Source organism: Ochotona curzoniae, unplaced genomic scaffold (genome assembly GCF_017591425.1).
Source record: "Ochotona curzoniae isolate NIBS_2020 unplaced genomic scaffold, NIBS_Ocur_1.0 scaffold_3890, whole genome shotgun sequence".
NCBI lineage: Eukaryota > Metazoa > Chordata > Mammalia > Lagomorpha > Ochotonidae > Ochotona > Ochotona curzoniae.
In genome coordinates, this window is record NW_024467115.1 from 5498101 (window position 1) to 5520718 (window position 22618).

The window sequence follows — 22618 nt, forward strand, 5'->3', positions numbered from 1 at the left end:
TTAGGAATAAAAAAATAAAATAAATCTTAAACAAACAAACAAACAAATAAATAAATAAGGTATAAGCCACTATCCTGGTATAGTGGTATAGTTAACACAAATGTGGCATTAACCAAGCCCAGAATATCTTCAGCTAATAGCTTCTTTTCACCCATTAGTATAACATTGGCTAAGGTACAAGACAACCTAGACAGTTTCCAACAGATGGGAGAAAAAAAAATATGTATTGCTTTTTAATAGCAATAACCGTGTCCATTTTATAGGGCTTGGGAATATCAGTTGTAAAATATGTATAGTTGAAAAAGAATAGCATTCAAAATAAACCTGCGTTGCTATCATAACCGCATTCCTGACTCCACTCAGCATCCAGCTAGGGAAGCTCAGAGACAATTTTGATGTCAAAATACAACCTTAGGGGAACTACACATGCTCAGCTATTCATACAATTTCCTGATGAAACAGGAAAATGGAGCTAACAAAGATCACTTGGCTCTGTGTTCAGGTAGAAAATTCATACCTCTCCTGGTCATCCAGAATTGATTTGAATAAAATTCAAAAAGTGTACTTGACTTACAATAACATATCTGGATCCAATATTTGGCATAAAATAATTGGCTTAATCTTAAAGATGTGTTGTATAATTACACAAATCAATAATTGTAAGAATTTAATATCTGAGACTCAGCTAGAGGTACTTGTTAAAAGCACAAATTTTCCTTCTATAAATTTCCAGAGAATTTCATGTACTGGATCAAAGGACCATGGATCTTGTTAAAACTAGAACTGTAGTTGCTTTTCATTACTGCGCTCTATAAGTTATTTGTGAAAAGTACTAAGTCGGTAAATGCAGTCATAGGCTGTATTTCAAGGCATTGAAATACAATGACAAATCAACAATTGTTATTGTTTTATTCTAAGTTTATACCACCTATCTGTACTCCTTGACATTAATATCAAATAATCTGAAAATATGTAAACATGAAGTTCAAGGCTATCAAGGCAGACTAGTCAGAGTGACTATCCCTATTCTCAGGTGGCCAAAGCCAATGGGTACGTGTAGGAATGGCTAGACAGTTAGAAGCAGGCTGCAGTGCTCGTAAGTACCTGCAGAAGGTGCTTCTCATTCCAGTGTGAGACAGTCAGCTGTCACAGGAGAATTGTGAGTTGGAGATTTCCATTTGTATTCTTGCAGAGTTAACAGTGCACTGACTGAGTGGTAATGGTGTTTTCACATCTCTAATTGGAGTCCAATGAGCAAAGGAACTATTCACTATTCATCCCTAAATTGCCAATGTTTTGGGCACTATTCTTTCATGACAACAGGATTAGGATTTAGTAAATAATAGTTGAAGTATTTCAGTAGGGAAGATTTAGAAAAAACAACTATAGTTCCACAAAAATCTATTAAAATGCCACTAGTTTATTATTTTTGTGATTTTGAAACAATTTTATATTTGAAGAATTAACGATTCTTAACATTAGTAACTTTGACTTGAACTCAGCAGCATCTCATTCTCACAATAATACCAAGAGGGCAATGCTCTTTTTAATCTCATGTTATTTTAGTGATAAAGGAAAATCATGGACAGTAAATAAAAGTTGTTTCTAAAAATTACAATTCCAATAAAATAATGAGCTCATATCCATTCAAACTCTGGCACCTGGGTTTTCAGACATTTGGCCAAGAACTGCAAAGCATATTCTCATCTGTATGTCCCTATAATCTCTGGTTTGATTCTCAACATCCTAAAATGAACATCTTGAATGTTACCAATAAACAATCCTAGAGAAATTCATTAGTTTTCTAAAAATGGGAAGAATTTTAATTTCAGAAAATAAATTGTAGTTTGCACATGATAAAAGTACAAGAGTTGATATTGGGGTCAGGAGGCTAGGGACGCATCTTGTGCAGCAGTTGGAACATCCCTTGGGATGTGTGGACCCCACATCGTAGCTCCAAGGTTTGAGTGCGGGCTCCGTTCCCCAGTCCAGCGTTCCGTTAATGCATATTCTGGATGGCCCCAAATGAGGGCTCAAATGGTCAGATCCTGGACTCCCCTGGGGCAGTTCCAGGCAAGTATCCAGATCCTGGCTTAGGGCTAACCATTGTTGGCCACTGTGAACATTTAGTGAGTGAAGCAGCAAGCAGGAGCTCTGCCTCTTCACCCCTTCATCCTGTCTTCTTGGTGTCTCTGACGCTCTCCTTTAAGTAAATAAAATGTTGTTTTTTGTAAAGGAAGAAATATTTCAAATTATGATTTTGTTGCTGATTTCCTGCTATTTGATTTGGCTTCTCTACATTCTACTTAACACACACAAGCACAGGCACAGTACTTGCCTTCGAGAGTAGATGATTCTGGAGTGGGTCTTGAAACTTGCTCTGTCGGTGATGGAGGGGGTATGGCTGGGCTTTGTCCTGTAAAAAAAAAGGAAGGAGTAGATGTTGAAAAAAAGTATTCACCAATTTAAGTATAATTTTTTTTAAAAGTATAAGCAAATTAAATAGCTGGAACTGCCCTGTACATGCATAATTCATAATTCTGAGTACATATTCACACCATTATACAATAAGAAAACTGCTCTTAGGTAAGATCTTTAAGAGGATATTTTCAGAGATTCAGTTATCCTCAGAGCTATTTTTGAATATATTATTCACATAAAAATATATGCAAAGCTAAATATGTCTATTGGACTTCATTAGTGGAAAAGCTACACATGATCAAATAAATCAATTTATTTTGAGTATGTGCTCCCTAATTATGGAAACTAAATTGCAGAGGTTAAGAGGAGTCCTAATTCAGAGAAAAATCTTTTTTATTGCATATGACAAAACATTCTTAAATGACATAATGGCACATTAAGAGAAGTTTGAAATTCATAGTCATTTTGATACTAAACAGGTTTATTTTTTTCCTGCAAAACAAAAGACTTACAGTTAGGCAAATAATGAGCCAATGGAAAAACATATTTAGTTTTATATAACCTCTAAAGGTCTCCTCAAGTCTCTGGACTTATTATGAGATGGAAAAACAACAACAACAACACAAAACCAACGCAAAAAACAGTGTGGTCACTTTCAAGTACTTTCTGAACTCAAGTGATTATTTTTAAGTAGCCAATGCTATTTCGGCCAGACCTCGAACTATCATGTGATCCTATATGAAATGCTTGCAAAATGCTTTATCATTATTTCTCATTCAATGGACTCTGTCATGTGTTTTTTTATCCAGAAATCAACTTGGGATGTGTGCTTTTTGTAATGACACTGACCACTAGGGATATTCAAATGTCAACAGACCTGCCTGCTTACTAGAAACTTCCTTTTCTAATGCTCTGTGGTTTACCACACAGGACAATCAGAGTTGCACTTGCAAAATCCCAGCTTAGCCTCCTCTTGCCTTGCAGTGCGCAGTCATCACTCAACATGAAACTTTCTTTTGATACTAAACTCATATAGGTTTGTTCCTGAGCAGTGTATTCCAACATGCATGATAACAAATCATACATGTTATACATGCCAGACCATGAAGATTTTCTTCTCAGGAGCAAATATTTGAAAGACACATAACACAAATATTATGTGGAAGCAGCATTTTTGCCTAGTGAAAAAGATGTAATAAAATGACTAGATTCACAATAGTGTGATTTAACTAACACTTCATATAATGCTCGCTGTGTGCCAAGAATCATCCAAACTGTTCATGCAGAGTCACTCAATCAGCATAATATCATTAGGTTGTAGATTAAGTTCTTGATTCTGAGCTTTGAAAAATTGTGTAAACAAGGCATCACACCAATTCTTAAAAAGTGGAGTTGGATTTCCATGAGGGTGTCAGAATTGTTGGACCTAGGGCTCGGTGCAGTGGCCAAGCAGCTAAAGTCCTCGCCTTATATACACCAGGACCCTATGGGCGCTGCTTCTAACCCCGGAACCCTTCTTTCCATTCAGCTCCCTGCTTGTGGCCTGGGAAAGCAGTCAATGATGGCCCAAGGCCTTGAGATCCTGCACCCGCGTAAGAGGCCTGGAAGAGGCTCTGGGCTCCTGGCTTCGGTTTGGCGCAGCTCTGATCATAGTGGCCACTTGGGCAGTGAATCTATGGATGGAAGAGCTTCCTGTCTGTCTCTACCTCTCTCTATATATATATCTGACTTTACAATAAAAAATTAAATAAATCTTAAAAAAGAAAGAATTGCTATACCTGAAGATCCTCTCAGACTGCCCCAAAGTGGTTAAAACTTAGTCTTCTTTAAGATATACATAACTGCACGGAGCTGGCATGATGGCTTCATTGCCTAATCCTCCACCTGCAGGCACTGGCATCTTATGTGGGCTCCTTTGTTATTGGCTGCTCCACTTCCTATCAAGTTCCCTGTTTGCAACCTGGGAAAGCAGTAAAGAATAACACACCATCTCGAGACCCTGCACCCATGTGGATGATCTGGAAGAAGCTTCGGGCTCCTGGTTTAGGATCAGCTCAGCTCTGGTGGGTGTGACCATTTGGGGCATGAACCATTGAATGTGAAAGTTTTCTCTCTGTGTTTTTTCTTCTCCCTGTTAATCTGCCTTTCTAATAAAAAAAAAAATATGTTTTTAAAAGACACTCATAGCTGCAGATAGGGAAGATGGAACACTGGATGATCTTTTTGTTCCTTAAAATCTGCTCCTGAAAAAAAATATTTCTAAAGTATGATTGTATTTTTCAGCTTTTAAATTTTAGGGAAGTTTACATTTAAGGAGTCACTCAAGTGACCAAAGTTTAAAGTATGCTGAGATTCCAAAATGTCTAGAGAAAGCAGAATTTGAGGCTAAAGTCATTTTGGCATAAAAAAATTGAAATCCATTCATACTCTAATCATAACACATATTTTCCATCAACATTTTGACAACCCTTTATATAAATGGTCATGAATAGAAATCAATTGTTTCTTAATACTAAGATTTTCAAAAGTACATTGCAGAATGGTGCTTATTAAATTGAAGCTTCTTTCTACTTTGGCATATAGTTCTGTGAGCAGTAATAGATGTGTAATCATGGTCCTTTACAGACTTGATGAGTTCTTCATGAATTTAGCATAAAATATAGAATTTCTTTCCCTGGGCAGTAACACATAATTTTCTCTACAGAATATTCTTGGGTTTACCTGGGGGAACTAAAAATCACTATTCTATTAACATAAAAGCATTAATATATACTGAATGGCTGTAGCTGGACAATTCCTGGAGATTAAAGGCCTGAAGAACATGTTCCAGAGAAAGAAAGGTGGAGGAAATGTAGGAATTCAAAGTGGAAGGTATGTGATGAAAATAAGACCTGAGAAAAAATATGAACTATTAAGACAAAGGGATGCTCTTGCAGCAGAAAGTACAATGCCCACTTCAAATGAGACATCTTCTACCATCATAGTTGACGGTGCATTGCTCTCTAAAATACTTGACTGCACAGTTGTGATTCAGAGGACACAATGAGGAATTAAAACCACAAGGAAAAACTAAGAGGAAACCATATGGCTGGCTGTGTGAATCAGGAAATTATTAATACAGGGTAAGTATCTGTCCAGTTAGGGACAAAACAAATCTGGCAGGTCATACTGTTCATGACACACTACTTTAACACAAGTTCTCTTTTAGATTCAAATAATGGCAACTCAACATATGGAAATAAATTTGCTGTGAGAATATATTTATTATATCATACACAAGGCTAAACATAATTAGGTTTATAAATATTATAAATATTAGGTTAATAATTATAACGTTATTATTGTCATAATCTTTTATAATGAAAGCAAGGCTGTTTAGTGCATGGATGGCATGTTTAGGAGCCAGATGGATTTAACAGGGACTTTCAGCTCCACCATTTATTACCTATGTTATCCTGAAAATCTCATGACGCATCCAAGCCTCAGTTGGGGTATTTATAAAATGAAGGTAGTTTTTAGGGATGTTATGAGAATTAACTAATAAAACATCTAATGCATGGCAGAAAGTCAAATTATTAATTTTCCCCATAATGTATTTACAATTTAAATCCCATCTAATTACACAAGAGGATTTGAAGCAGGCTTTTGAAGTAAGAAAACAAAAACAAAGATAAAATTGAACATGACAGGAACAGCAGAATTCATTTACAAGAAAACGGCTTATAGTTTTACCAGGAATATATTCCTTTGGAATACTTCGGGATTGTTACTCTCTGAAGGAAAGATTTGGTTGGTTGAAATTTACATTAGAACACTTAAGGCGCCCTTTATTTTATGAGCTATTATCTTTCTGACATTCAAATATATAGTCCGTTGGCTTTATTTTTGTTCCTTGAATGATTGAGGTTGGCTGATTTCCATAATACCTGAACTGCATATTTGTAAGTTTCTAGTATTTTATTGTTCTGAGTTTATTTCTCATACAAACCAATTTTGTTGGTTTTGGCTTAGTCAAATTCTACTGGGGATAGGATAGGATGCACATTTATCCTGATGATCTAAGTTCCTGACATTTTCGTTATTTTTCTAGAAATGATGAATGGCATTACTCGGAATCACAAGTCAAGTATGAGACTATGAGCTGAATTCGAATTGCACAAAACAAAACAAAACAAAACAAAAAAAATGGTTCACTATAGTTTGTCCAGTTTTTTTCTGAAAGAGATTCTGTTTGAAAAATACTTGTAGATCATCCTACTTTTAATGTTTGCAACAAATATTGAGGATATTCTTTTTCAATAATGTCTGGTAGTGAATTTATTTCAAGAGCCTTCATTACATTTTCCGGGAAGTATTCAGAGTTAATCACACTTTGGAAGGATTCCCAAGGTTGCAAACCCTTAATGATAGTAGATTTTGACATTGGAAAGATGTTCCAGGAAACCAGAACTAAAATTCACTGACAAAAGGATTAGAAGTTTCAGGCCTGGTGAGGCAGCCAAGTGACAAAAATCCCCGCCTTGCATACACCAGGATCCCATATTGGCACCAGTTCTAATCCCACAGGCCCAGTCTCCCATCCAACTCCCTGCTTGTGGCCTGGGAAAGCAGGCGAGGATGGCCCAGTGCTTTGGGACCCTGCACCCGCGTGGGAGACCTGGAAAGTCTCTGGGCTCCTGGCTTTGGATCCACTCAGCTCCAGCCATAGCAGCTGCTTGGAGAGTGAATCATGGGACAGATCTTCCTCTCTGTCTCTCCTTCTTTATATATATTTAATTATGCAATAAAAGAAAAACACAAGTTTCAAAATCATTATACAGTTCTATCCCAATTCACTTTCAAGGTTCATACACAGCATGTGTAAGGATATATAAAAATAGAGTGTGAAGATAACACTTCAGTAAGAAAATGAGAATCAAGATAACTAACATAGTAGTTTTGTCACACTAGAACAGGTTACCTAGTTTATTTTTGTAGCATATGAAGTAATATATATATACATAGATATATATTAAGATTTATTTATTTTTATTACAAAGTCCGATATACAGAGAGGAGGAGAGACAGAGAGGAAGATCTTCCGTCTGATGATTCACTCCCCAAGTGAGCGTAACGACCAATGCTATGCCGATCCGAAGCCAGGAAACAGGAACTTCTTCTGGGTCTCCCACGCGGGTGCAGGGTCCCAAAGCATTGGGCCGTCCTCGACTGCTCTCCCAGGCCACAAGCAGGGAGCTGGATGGGAATTGGAGCTGCTGGGATTAGAACCGGAGCCCATACGGGATGCTGGTGCATATAAAGCGAGGACTTTAGCCGCTAGACCACGGCGCCAGGCCCATATGAAGTAATATTTTTAAAGATCATAATTGGACAAACACTATAATGAGAGGGAAACATGATTTTATATTCTAGTCTGAGACATAGCGTTGTGCTAGAGTCCTGTATTAATAGCTGCATTTTGACCTTCTACTTTCACTTCCTATTGCCTCATATTTTTAACTACTTAAAAATGGGGAGAAGAAGCCACAGGAAAATGGAGTGATAGATTATTTTTCCACTTTCTATTCCATCTATTGAGAAAAACTGAAGGGTCTTCTTGCCCACCCCTACACACCATAATACTTTAAAATGTGACTAGTAAATGGGACTCCTCCAATTGAGAATCCTCTTGAGTAGAGGAGTTTGAGTTGTGCATGTTTAGGGCTTTTCTGTTGAAAGCAGATATTTATTTCTCACATTTTGTATAGCTAAATTTCACAATTATACTTCCCATAAATTTTATGCTCTCAAGAGTATCGCTACTCACAGAAAAGTAAGCGCTGTGCAGTTAAGTGTTCTGGAAGGTACTTTTTCAGTACAAAAGAGGGCTGCAGGGGAAATATCCGAGAGCAAGGGAGACATAGGAGACACAAGAAGTCAGATGGAGACCGAGAGGTAGTGGGCAAAAGACTCAGAAAGGATAGACATGACAAGAGTGATTCAATGAGAAAATGAGGGGAGGAAAACCAGAAGCAAAAAAAAAAATTTTTTTTTCTACAATTACAACTTCTGCATGTTATGTGACAACTTTTAAAAACCTTTACAGGATGAGATTTAATGAAAAAGAGGATTGAACTAGACACCTAAAATCTCAATCTTTAGACTTGTGTAACATATCAAATCTAAAACAGTTTATTGCAACAATTAGAGCATAGACTGTAAAAGTAATCTCTAGTATTAGGGATGAAATCCTTGTCACATAACATGCACAGAGTTAGCATTGAGGACACATTATGCATATGGCAGATGGAACGATACAAGTGCTTTGAAGTGACTTGGTCTGTAGGAAGGGACAGGCAGTAAACAGGCAATTATCACTCCACTTACATCTCATTACTCTGTGGTAAAATCAAAATTAAGTGTTCCACTGTGAATATTTATGAATAAGACTTTTGTTACTGTGTTCCTATTGTCACGGAGCGTATCTTAGAGGGAGTCAGGAAATTAAAAATCAATAACCCCTCAATACAGGACAATTAAAACAGAGTGATGAAGGAGAAAATGATGGGGAAGGAAGTGCATGGCTACAACTGAGCAGAGTCCTACCACTCTTTATGGAATTTTCTACAAACTAGACAAGTATACAAATAACATCCCAGGGTCTTTCTGAGAGTTTGGATGTCCCCCAGTTCTAACAAGGGCAACCACACACTTTTGAGGTACTGAGGGATTGTGAAGAACTTAGCAAAAGATCTTTTGCTTTCTTTGTAAGTAGAAACAATGTTTGCCCAAAAATGGAAAGAAAAAGTAGCAGACAATTCAGACAAGACTACTTTCCCAGGTAAGTGGTGATGCTAATTCAGATGAGATTAATTGTGGAGATTCATTTAAAGAGTGCCCATTCAGCACTAGCCACTTTTACATAGCTGGGAGTCCAGTGGTCAGAGACACAAAATGTAAGCAAACAAAAAAAAAAATTAAAATAATTTATTTCTTGTCAAACTGATTACAGTTGGGCTATAATGAACACTTTTCAAAATATCAGGACTCTAGTAAGTCCATGTAGAAAGAAAGACAGAAGTAGCAGAGAAGTAAGTTGATTCCTCGGGTCCCCTCTGTGTTTTGAAGTGTGCTTAATAAGGTTTTTTCCTGTTTGATGTCTTAAGTGAGAAGTATAAGCTAAGGTTGGGGTGAGCATCTGTGAACAAGGATAGCACCCAGTGAGGGCTGCACATTTTCCTGTTACTCAATATTTTGCTGTTTCTGAATTGATTGTTTAGTTGCTACTTTCACTTACATTATACAGTTTCCAGTTTTGTAATATAACGGCACAAATGCAAAAGCCATAGCTAATTCACTAGTAGCTATTTTACTAGTTTACTAGTAGTATTACATTAATAATACATTTTATTGGTAATTAAATCTCAAGGTTTCTTTTAAATTTTATGTAAGCTTGAAAAAGTAGATTATTTAATATGTAGTGGCAACATGATCCTATTCTAAGGTATATAAAATGCCAAAAGCTTCAACTTCTTGGATCAAAAAGTGTCCTCCAGGCCAAATGCTTCTGCTAGAATAGTCTCTTTGCAACCTGATAGAATCTTCTATGATATTTCCATGTGTTACAACATATTTGCATATTCACTTTGATGGGTTAGTAGTCAAATGCATATTTTATACATTCTTTTGATTAAAAATGATAAAGGTATTATGAGTGTTTTTATTCCTCATTTCTAACATATAAAGTAGAAATGATTTTCCTTGGAAGAGCCAACTAAAGAAAGGAAGCAAGATTGATTTTAAGATTATATAACTGTTTCATTTGTTCTAACTCCTTGATTTTAAAAGAATATCTGGTCATTAGACAGAAACAAAAATAAGTTTATAGATGCCAGAATCATAAAATGGAAATAGTGGATGTTAATAGACTATTTAAATCAATTTTTCTAGCACATTAATTTTCAAAACAGATCTGAAAAAGGTCTTTGGAAGGATTATTAGCTTAAGCAAAATCATAAAATCATGCATAGAGAATAAATCCATCTTAAGATGTAAATATTTTTAATAAATTTTATTTTTGTATTTATTGATCTGTTTATGTAAAAAGCCAAAATAAAAGCCAATTAATTTATCTGTTAAAACAAGTGATTACATGTGAGAAATGATGCAAACACTTATTTCTTAATATAAAAATTGAAATTTTCTTCAGCAGTCTTGGTCTGCTTAATCTTAGTTAGACATTGAATTAAACTTCAAGTATTCCATCAAAAAGAGCCAATATTTATAAGTTAACATCCATGTTGCCTAACTCTGTTTCCACAATTCTGGACAACCCACTGCCTTGGATAATTTTAACAATTTCAGAACTATTTTGAAATCTTTTCTTTTACCTAGCTGATGGATGTCTCCCTTACCCTATAGAAGTCATATTTACATTAAGGGTGCGGGAAAGAAGAGTAGTCATGATAATAGAGATAAACAAGTAAACTTGTAAACATAAATTGTTTTTCTCTTTTAATACACTGACCAATATTAATATGGAAGAGATTAATAAGACAGGGTTATGGTTCACTGTTACAGTTGCAATATTTATAATCAAATAATTATGTATTTAAAATTCAGATGTCATCATTGTCATCAAATGAAACATCTGATATCTGTGGGATTTCGAAGTCTCAGTGATGTAACTGCTTGGAACACAGTTGTGGCAGTCATTGCATAGAAATTAGCTCCTTTAGAGTTTCCTTCAGTGCCTTTGACCTATTCTCTTGATAACCCTGTATGTTCCCAGATAACTCTCAGAGTACAGTTTAATCTTTGGTTCCCTGGGTCCCACTTTTTTAAGGTCCTTTTTGGCCTCTTATAATAATTTGAGAGCAGAATCTGAAGCCAAAAAGATAATCAAAACATATTTAATAAAGGAAAAAAGGAATTATTGAGAAAATGAACATCTGAAGAAATTATGAACAAAGGAATAATCTTGAAAGCAGTTCTGTTATCAGATTTCTAGAGTGTTTACTGTGACATCCTTCATCTATTGAAACTAATACCTTGAATATAAAAATGTAATCTTCTGTGAGTGATTTTGACATTTGGAGGTTAAATTATTGTTTACGGCATTTGTCTATACTTTTGAGGACTAATTTCTTATTCCTTGAATTCTTAAACCTAATGGAGTGTTTAGTAATTGTGAAGTGAATTGAAAGTATGTCAGTGTGAAAATTAAAATAATACAAAAAAAATTCCAAAGGAGAGTGGATGAGGAATGCAGACAGGAAAGGGGGCTGGTAGAATGTAACCCTTGCTCCTGAATATGTATTGTGAAATACACAAAATTGACTTACCTTAAAGAAGTGAAATAATTAACATATTAAAAATGCTAGTGGTAAAACTAAATACACATTTGTAGAAGAAACCAATTAGAACTCTAATTCATATCACATAAAAAAAAATCAACTCAGGTTGAATCAGAGACCTAAATTTAAGACTTGAAGCTGTGAAAATGCTAGAACAAAAATACAGGGAAGACACTCTAAGACATGTGTACAGGCCACACTATTTTGGATATGACTCAAAAAGCACGTGGAACAAAAAATATTAAAATATTATGGTAAAGTCAGAAGCTTCTGCACAGCAAGGATACTGTCATAAAGTGAAATAACATGACCAAAAGACAGAAAACATTGCAAGGTGCTTCTCTGACAGAGAATTGATGTCCAGAGTATACCAAAAATAAAACAACCCAAGCAAGAAATGGGGAAGGGCCTGAACAGACATTTTTCAAAGGAGGAAATGCAGATAACTGACACATGGGTGAAAAAAAATGTTCAATATTGCTAGCCATCAATGAAAGAAAAGTGAATTAAAAGCACAATGATATGTGGATTCTCCCCTGCAAGAATGACTGCTATCAAAATAACAGCAACAAATGATATATGGACATAAAGAGAGGGGTACTACACTGTTGTACAAATGTCAGCTAGTGGAGCCGGTATGGAAAACAACATGGAGATTTGTTAAGAGAACAAGTAATAGAACTTCCATAAAATCCAACAATCCCACTCCTGAGTACATAAGCATAAGATACGATGCCATTGGATTAATGAGAGAATTGCTTCACTATGTGCTTTGCTCATAAAAGGCACGGAATGGAGTCAACCAACACATCCATACATACATCATATGTGTTTGTATGCACACATATTTGCATATTTATAACGGACTTTATAGCCATCAACAGGAACGAAATGTTCATTTCCTATTTTTGTCAGTGTATATTATGCACAGATGCCACACCATAATCCACAAACATGTAAAATTCTAGTAAAATTTTTAAAGGAATTCTGTCCCACATATGTAATTTGAATTTTGAGTGCCAGCATTTAGTCAGTGGCTCACTTGCTGGTTGGTTGGTGTTACACGCTTTTGTGTTCCAAATTAGATATTCAATAAACCTGGTTTCAAAACCCTGGGAGTTGCACTGAGAGATGCCACAGGTGCCTTGGTTTTTCTTCCTGAAGATGATCCTACTAGGGAGCTATCAATCACGAGTTATCATTGGATAGTTACCCTAAAATCCCCTTTAAATATCCATACATGTATTCTGTTGATTCTGTATCTCTAGAAAGCCTTGACTAATAGCAAAGAGGAATGTTTGTATATCAAATAAATCTCTGTGAAAACAACTAGCCAGTTTGTTTTATCTAAATAATTATGCGACCAACATACTTTCATATTTAAAATAGACATACTTAAGGAATAAGGATAAGAACTAAACAGCTCCTGGTGCGGTATCCTAGTTGCTGAAGTCCTCACCTTGCACATGCCAGTATCCCATATAGGTGCTAATTCATATCCAAGCTGCTGTTTTCCCCATTTAGGTCGTGGCCTGGGAAAGCAGTAGAGAAAGGCCCAAAGCCTTGGTACCCTGCACCGGGGTGGGATACCCAGAGTAGGCTCCTGAGTCCTGGGTTTGGATTGTTCAGCTCCAGCTGTTGCGGCCACTTGGGGAGTGAACCAGCAGATGGAAGATCTTTCTGTCTGTCTATCCTCTCTGTAAATCTGACTTTACAATTAAAAAAATGAATAAAAAAGAACTATACAGCTCTTGGAATCATCACAAGAAGCCTTAGATAGTTTATTTTTTCCAGAGTATCTAAAGCCACATAAATGAATCTTACACTAGCACTGGGAGAATATGTTCACGTAAACAACTAGAACTCATCTTTAATCCTCACTCTTGCGTATAAACTGAAAAATAAGATTATTACAAGACATGACACATTAATAAATAATACCTAATTAGTTTGATAATTCTTTGATTGGGCTTTAATTTTCCTTGCTTCCCAGGCAGCAATTCAAATTGCTCTGTGTTATTTATTCCTCTTCAGACTATTTTAGAACATGTTTTGAATAGTCCCAGTGGGTAACCTGAGAAGGAAAAATTATTCTTGTCTGACAGGAGGTCCGTGCCATTAATAGTGACAGCACTAGACCCAAAAGACACTGTTATGAAAGTTCCTTCCCTTCAAAAATAATGCTGTACAGCCTGACACCTTTTCAGAAGAGTTGGAGACAAAATCCTGAGAATGTGTGAGAAATGTGAGAAATGGAAGCATAGGTCCTATTTATGTTCTTTTCTGGACCCAAAGTTATCCATAAGTTCTCAAAATAGAGATCATTTTAACTAGTCGTCATCTAGAACCTAAAGCACTGTATAATCAGGACACTGAGGGTGGAGATATCAGTTAAGTGTATCCAGCCAGAGGACTTGAAACTATTGCTGTGTAGATTCCACTATTTATAGTGACTAGAATCTGTAACAGATTGATTTGAACAAATGGGACAATCTGATACATTTATTTTGAAGAGCTTCTTCAGACTACAAATAATCAGAGAGCAATTCCCACATGGTTAGGCCGAATCCAGGGTTGATCCACTCCCTTACTTAAGCATAGCTTCTGTGCCATTTTTCTCTCACTTTCGCCTATTTGTGGTGCTTATGGTTTACTAACACATGCAGCAAACCATTCTTTGCTAATTCTGAGCATCTGTGTCTGGAGAGTCTATCAATAACTCCTCTAAGAAATTTTTATACAGGCCCATTTGCAACGCTTAGAAACCTGTCATCATTTAATATAACAAAATTGCTTCCATGAAGGAATAAGCAGGGCTTTTCTGGGATGATCACCAATATATATTTTTTTGTTGAGACAAATACTACACATCATGAATTCAATTCAACAAACATGCTGTGCTTCTAGCAAGGTATGAGACAGTGTGGATTTAAGGATAAATGTTCCTTGAAGATGTGTATATAAGGCAATAAAAATATTTACTAGGAAAAAATGACAAATTACAGGAAATGATTAAACTTGAAATACGTAAGAAGTTGTGTGTGGAAAATTACAATTTAGTTTTATTTAGAAACCACCATCCCACTAACTATATCAAAAAAGATTGTTATCATGAGTGTAACCAAGTATGCTTAAGCACTACTTTATCTGGATAATTTAAACCTAATACATTTATTCCATAAAGTTTACTATCTCACAGATAAGGAAAGAACTTGAAGAAAGTTAAGAAACTTAACTGAGATCATTTGAACTTTTAAAATAAAAATAATTTATTCTTATGGCAGTAGTTATTTTTAATTATTTGTATCAAATATTTTTCATATATATATATATTAAAGGCAAAACAGCAATAAGGGAGAGAAAAAGGGTTCCTGTCCACTTCTCACTCCATGAATACCTTAAATGAACAGTTCTGGGATAGGACTGAATTAAGAAGCAAATGATGCTATTTCAGCACCCCATGTGGGTGGCAGAAGTGCAAGCAACCACATCAATACTGCTTCCCACGGTTTGCACTGACAGGAAGCCCAAGCCAGGAGACAGAGCTGGGAGTCAAGCTCAAGTATTCGCATGTGGCACAGGAGAGTCTTAATCTAAAGTCTCACTTCTGTCTAAATCTTGGTTCTTGGTTTCATTGCCTGGCTCTTATCGTTTTCTCTCTTACTTGTTCAGAAATTTTCCTGCAGTTAAATCTGGGAATTTTGCACCACTAGTCATGTTGTTTACAGGTAACCAGGATATCAAAGACCTTAGACGTTAGAATAACTTATGAAAAAAAACTACATGTTTTCAACTCTGAGCAGTCTCTGAAACAGTTCAGAATATTCCACTAATTAAAAAAAAAAAAGATTGAGTATCTGATTCCATCATATTTGGAGGCAGTGGTAGGCCCTGGCTGAACCCATTCAGTCTGTTCTGGACTCCTCAGACTCCTAGGATTTTCACATCTTGGGATGTTCACCTCTAATGAATAAAATTAAAATGAAACAATAGGCAAAACTCAATCAAGAAGGAAAGAAAATTATTGTTCCATTTTAGGTTTTGAAAAGGACCAGTTCTATTGCTTTCCTTATTGCACTACTTTCTAGTGTATAGCTTTGCAGGCATCATTATGAGTCTTCACTCATGTCTAGATTTCCCTTTCCACATGTGTAAACACAATTGGTTAAGATAGTTTGTAGCAGTTTGACCTGCAACATGAATATCATATACAGCCATTATACATAGTTCCTACTACTGCATCATCCCCATTCCATTGTTAACGGTTTCCTAAGTTTTGTCTTTGCTTGCTTCAAAACTGTTTAGCCACCAGCTTTACCAATGTCCCACACATTTTGCTGGGTAAGATTGCCGTCTGATCACGCTGCACAAGATGTTAATTCCTTGTCAGTATTCCAGTTAAAACCTTTCAACAATTCTCTCCACTGCCAAATATCAAGCTCTATATGATTGATCAAGTATTGTGTAATCTGCTTCCAAACACAGATCACTCATTTCTTGCTGTTTTCTGATCTAGTTTGCACTCATGCCAGCTTGATCTCCTGATTGTTTTATAAAAGCGGATGACTGCCTCAAGCACTGCCAACAATCCTGTTCATTTTCTCTTTCATTCATAAACAAACAATGCCGAGTCTGCATATTTGTTAGCATTTGGTGAAATAGCATTCATTGCCCAAGCTTTTGATTCACATTATCTTTCCAGACAGCAGGATTCTCAAATGCTGCTCTCTTGAAACTTCCAACACATGAAGGCTATGCTATGTAAAAAGGCTAATATATGTAAATATAATTCCTAAACCTTAAAGTTTTTCTAGTATTATTAGTCTCTCTGCTCTTCCTTTTCTACTTGTTATAGTAACGGATTTCCTTTTCTTATTCGACATTCTGTGCTGTGTTCTTTTGCGGTCTACTAAGCAAATACAAGGCATTCAAAATTCATTCTTTGACTTTTGCTGGTCACACGTCTGCCCTCTGTTTTTCCACCTCTGTTTTCTCTGAAATGCTATTTTTGAGAACCTGCTTATTTCACAGATTTGTGAAAAAATTAAATATGATAAGGTATGGGAAGACAGTTGTACTAACCCCCGGCATTTAGCAGCTGCTAAAGACATGATGTTTCTATTGGAATCTACACAACATCTCTTCACTACTGAATATTACCTGTGCTAGTACTGGCACACTGGTGCCAGTTTCTGTTCCAGCTATTCCACTTCTGATCTGGATTCTGCTGATTAAAACAGTGGAAGGCAGCCCTAGTTTTGTGTCCCTGCCACACATGTGACGGACCCAGGGAAAACTCCTGGTTCTGGATCCAGCTTGGCAAAATCCTGGCCACTGTTTTCATCTGAGAGAATGAATTTCTCTCTTTCTCTTTCTCTCTCTCTCTCTGACTTTCAAATAGATAACTCTCTTTAAAAAATAAAAGAAAGAAAGGAAGGAGAATAATTTTCGGTAAACTCAGTGTCCAACTTCTCAAATCCTGTCCAAATGTGTGGACTTTGATCCCATTCACTTCCTGTCCATTTTATTCAGGACATTAATCTGATTATTCAGATCAATAACATATGCATAATTTTCTATTCTCCTTCCCATTTTTTTCTATAAGTCCAATGGTTCTATGCTTATAATGGAAATTTTTAGTTTTTGGTTTTTAGGTTTTGTTGTTGTTGTTGTTTTTGGTTTGTTTGTTTTGTCTTTTTTTTTTTTTTTACAATAATTCAAACAGTCTCTATTGCTCTAGGACAGGTCAAGTTTCACTTCCCTTCCTTGGACTTTTAGAATTAAAGTGAATTGTATTCACTTTGACCTAGTTCATGGAAGATTAACAATCTTTCTTTCTCTTTCTAGATTCACTGAGGACCAACTGAAGTGGACTACTTGTAGCTTCCTGCCTTGGCATGGCCAGAAGATTTGGTGTTAGACATCAGGGTTTCAGAAAGATAATCTTACATTTGAATCTTTCGTGTGTCAAAAGACCTGGGTAAATCATTTATATACTTCAAAACTCCATATGCCATCCACGAAAGAGTAAAGAGTAATGTTATTCTCTCAAGATTTTTATTACGTTTGTAAGATATTTCACTATTCTAGCAGAAAATAAATACTCAACAACTTGTACTCACAAAAGAATGCACTTCGCATACAATTGCATTTTTGCATTGTATGTCTTCATTGTCAGGTTTACATAGACACATCCTAGCATGCTCAAGTTCTATTTCAATTGTCATGCCTTTCATAAGATGATCTCTGCTCTTTCACAATAAGAATACTATCTTTTTGGAAAGAAATTACAGTAAAAAGCACAAAATGGAGAAGGTGAAAAAGTCCATACATTATTTCATGCACTTATTTTTAACAAGTTTAAGAAGCGACCTTATTAAGAAACAGAGACTCGAAATAATTAAAACAGGAAAACATTTGAAGCTAGCTTATGAAGCCACCAGGGTTGTATGTTCTCCAGTTATTGTCAGTAAACTCTCAAGGTTGATTTCAGCCAATGTGTTGAAGCTTGCCTTACTCTCCCCTTCCTTTCTCCTTATTTTCCTCCCTTCCTTATTTCTTCTTTCCTTCCTTTCTTTCTCCCTTCCTCTTTCTCTCACTTTTTATGATAACTCTATTTGAAGGAAATAATGTTTCACAATTTTTTCTCTTATAGCTATTTCAAGGAATGAAGGAAAAATCTATGTTTTAATTGAATAATACACATCGTGTTTTATAATTACCATTTGACATCACTGGGACATTTGAAAAGTCAAGGCAAATCATTATGCCTTCATTGTTTTTCTGTCACGCAATTTCCATTTTATCCACTTAGGAAATATTTCATTATTGTTCATCACTCTTCACAATGATGTTGAAGAATAAAATCATTTAAAAACATAACATAATATATTGTATGTCATCACTACTGTATCCTTACTCGGGTTTCACATTGTACTGACAAAAACATTATAAAATCATTCAAGAAAGTATAAGAGAAGCTTCAAGATAGCATTTTGATAATGTATTTTTAAACTCTCTAAGTCATAAAAATTGGACATATTTACAAGGAACCATGGAATGTCTGAATATACATGTATATATTCACACGATGCAATCTTTAAGTCAAAAACTATATAAATATGTGAAAAGTTTGCCATTATTTCATGCTATTAACATTAAAATTATCTTTTGTAGCTTAATGCGTATGTATGTAAGTTATATGATAATCAAGCTACTAAGCACCGTTTGCAATTCAGAAATTTTACTTTCCAACATTAACTGCAACGAGAAGGAAGATGACAAAGGAAGATATTTCACAATTATTCCATGAATCTGAAGATGAATGCAAGAAGATACAGCAGTGTGCTAGACCAATGATTAGAGTGAAATTGAAATTGATTGAACGTGTGAAATCTCAGACTATGAATCTTTGAAGACAATGACATTTCAAATTCATGAAGCAATGAAGGAAAAAGTACATTTTAAGGGAAAGAAAAGAGATGACATTTTTATTTAGCTAGCCATGGCATTCTTCATTTAGCTAGCCATTTAAGAGGAAAGACTTTATCATGCTGTATTTTATCACAAAAGCCTAGTGCTTCCCACTTTGTTAAATGCATTTATTGTAGTACTTTTTTCATTTAAAAATGTGCCAACTGTAAGGGTATAAGTGCACAAATGCTGAATAAAGGCGAACAGTATAGAAAAAGAAGTAGGCAAATCATAAATAAAAATAAATAAGTTAACAATAGTGATATCTATAAATGTCAAAAGATGCTATTTTTCAAATAGAATGAAAATGATGTTTTCTTTTCAGCAAATCTAAGACCCAAAGATGATTTTCAAAAATCAAGTATTACACAATGATCAGACAAGTTCTAGAAGACACATAAAGGAAAATATGCAGACATCGATAAAGATATGTTTGAAATCTGGAATCAACAGTTACAAGAAGGATGAAGGGCAATCTCCTATATGAAAGTTAATGAGCAAATTGCTCTTTCTTGTCTATGTTCCTGAAAGCATGTACACATACATTTTTCTCTTGAGAATGTACAAAAGAAATATCTAAAATTTCTATGTTTTTATATGTTAATTCAAATTGTCACAATTCCTTTGTTCTTACTCAAATAAAATTATTGAGGTAATCTTAAAAACAATTGAAATGTTTAGATGATCACTTAAAATACTGTTTTATTCTGGTATTCTAAGATTAAAATGGACATATTCTGAATTTGTGTTTCTTACTTTCCAAATTATCTTAGGTATACAATGACTAATATTCCGTATTTATCTCTTTTTTTGAAACATGAAAGTCTCAAAGTTTTTGTTAAGAAAAAACAATTTGGTGTTTAGGATCTAAAGTAAGATGTGTTTATATAACTATGCGTATCTTGAACTAAAATTTTTGTGATGTGTAAACATGGCTGAATTTCACCTAATCATTTTTGCAGATCTGAGTTCTATAATATGCTAGATTCGATGTTTAAATACTCATAGCTAAGGTGTAATTAATTTGATCTCTTCTAAGTGGTATTAAACCAGAAATATAGCTAAGTACCACTAAAGTTAAAAAGAAGGAGAAAAATGATAGTACAAATTTATTCCTTGAGTTTTTTCCAGGTACAAATTTAGGACTCACGAATTAGAATATAGTTGGCAGGGGCGGGGAGAGGGGCGGTGGGGAACCTTGTTATAGTCAGAGAAGATTCTGACAGGTGTGTAGCCACAACTTTAAGAGAATAAGTGACACCAAAAATGGATGAAATCAACTTAACATATAAACTCTGGGGTTAAATAAAAGTTGGACAATTGCTGGAATTTTAATGGCAAGATCACTTTTAAGGGAAAAACTCTATGAAACTTTAATCATAATGGCCAGAGAGATAAAAGCTGGAAAAATCACTAAAATCACCAGAAAAGCACACTAGCCCTGGTCCTCTTCCTGGACATTGAAATTGGTTTCTTTATCTACAGTGAATGTTACGAGGCCTGGGAACCAGGTTTCTACAGTTTGGATGATTGCACAGAAATCCACATGATTCATTAATCCCAGGAAGCATCTGATCAAGAAGAATATGAAAATGTCAAGCAAGACCGTGAGAGCTCATCTACATTCTGTCTACCAAATGTGTTATGTAATTTGTATAGCTGCCACTGCTGCTTTAAACACATACACACACACACACACACACACATTTAAGGATAGAAAGAAATAGGGATTACTGGAAGCTTAAAATAGACAAATCTAAAGAATTTAACTTTGCCTTCTACATGATCAATTTCCAAGGAAATGAAAAACACCATAAATTTAGAATTGACAATGTTGCAGATTTCTGTCTTGATCAGACTGAGTAAACTTATCATGGAAAATGAAAAGTAGATGATTTTCAGCTGTAGAGGAAAGGTGAGCGTTTACAGGTTTATGACAGTATCATAAGACAGCCATATCTTTGCATCTCTATCTCTGTCTCTGTCTCCATGGGCAGTAAATAGGCCATTAAAGCACACTTAATAAAGGTGCATCAGTCATACAGTCAAGCTATCTTTGAGATCATTAAAGGCAGCAGTGAGTATTTTTGCCCAGGGGAGAACCTCAGGGTTCCTAAAATGCCAACAATTACAAAATGTTGATTCATGTTTGTTCTTATTTCCCATAGGGACAATGCTGAGTACATGTTCACTTCTTAGGTTAACAGAATTTCCTCATTTTTTAGTTTAACAGAGTGCACCTGTACAGTATAATTTTATTTTGATAAAACAAAGGCATCTCTTCTCAGTTTAAAATAGCTTAAGACGAATCCTATAACTAAGGTACAGTTTACTATTCACAATAGTGTAGCATATATTTCCAATTTTCTTTTTTTTAAAGATTGGTTTATTACTATTATTATGTTTTATTGGAAAGACAGGTTTACAGAGAGAAAGAGAGACAAAAAGATCTTCCATCTGCTAATTTACTCCCCAAGTGGTAGCAACAGCCAGAGCCGAGCCAATCTGAAACCAGGAGCCAAGACCCTCCTCTGGGCTCTCTGTCACATAGGTGCAGGATCCCAAGACTTTGGGTCATCCTCTCCTGCATTCCCAGGCCACAAACACGAGCTGGATGGAAAGTAGGGCATCTGGAACATGAACCAGTGTCCACATAGGATTCCAGTGCACTCAAGGTGAGGATTTAGCCACTAGGCTATTGCACCAAGCCCTTCAATTTTCAACAGACATCAGAAAGAGCAATTTAACTCATCTTCATGTATATAGATGAAATATCACATTAGAAAATTTGAAGACATCTCAAAAGTGTTTAATATTATGTGCTAAAAGGTAAAAATGGGGATTTAATATCAAGATTGGATGTTTGCACATCTCATCAACAAGGTTTTTCTATCTTGAACTTTAAGCTGTCTATTTTTGAGGGTGTGACAGTATTTTTCGAAGGAAATGTTGTGTCTCCAAGGGAAATATAAAATCGCAGTTTTAAAAATTCATTTCCAATAATTAATAATGGACTTCAGGTAAACAATACCAGGTGCTGCACTAATTCTAAACAGAAACAGATGGAAGTACAAATGTTTTCTAAATAGTAGATACATGCAGAGCACTAAACTTGGCAGGAACTGTTTGATTTTCCAATTGTCAGAGTCAACATTTTATCTAAATGAATACACACAGATGAAGTCCTTATTTCTCACTCCTTGCTTCTAAAAATCCATTTAGTGCTCCATTACTCCACTCTATCCCTGGCTTCACTGACAAATATTCTCGAATGCTTCTTTAGTACATTGAGAAATGTCACACAGCTGTTAAGTGACATAACAGACACACCACACAGCCCCCCTTGCTCATGCTTCCTGCTTCCTAGCACCTAGGCAAGACACACTGAT

General features: G+C 35.4%; 1 protein-coding gene and 1 long non-coding RNA gene across 2 annotated transcripts in view; one reads left to right on the top strand and one right to left on the bottom strand.

The window, feature by feature from the left end:
• LOC121146144 overlaps window positions 1-18628 on the top strand; it is a 32022-nt gene extending 13394 nt beyond the window's left edge. The window contains exon 3 of the long non-coding RNA XR_005882150.1: window positions 17604-18628. This is a non-coding gene — a long non-coding RNA (uncharacterized LOC121146144). The remainder of the gene's footprint in view (window positions 1-17603) is intronic.
• The window catches only part of TRDN (triadin), a 208693-nt gene that overhangs the window by 82625 nt on the left and 103450 nt on the right, over window positions 1-22618 (bottom strand). The window contains exon 10 of the mRNA XM_040965455.1: window positions 2339-2416. Coding sequence (XP_040821389.1) covers window positions 2339-2416 — 78 coding nt within the window. The remainder of the gene's footprint in view (window positions 1-2338; window positions 2417-22618) is intronic.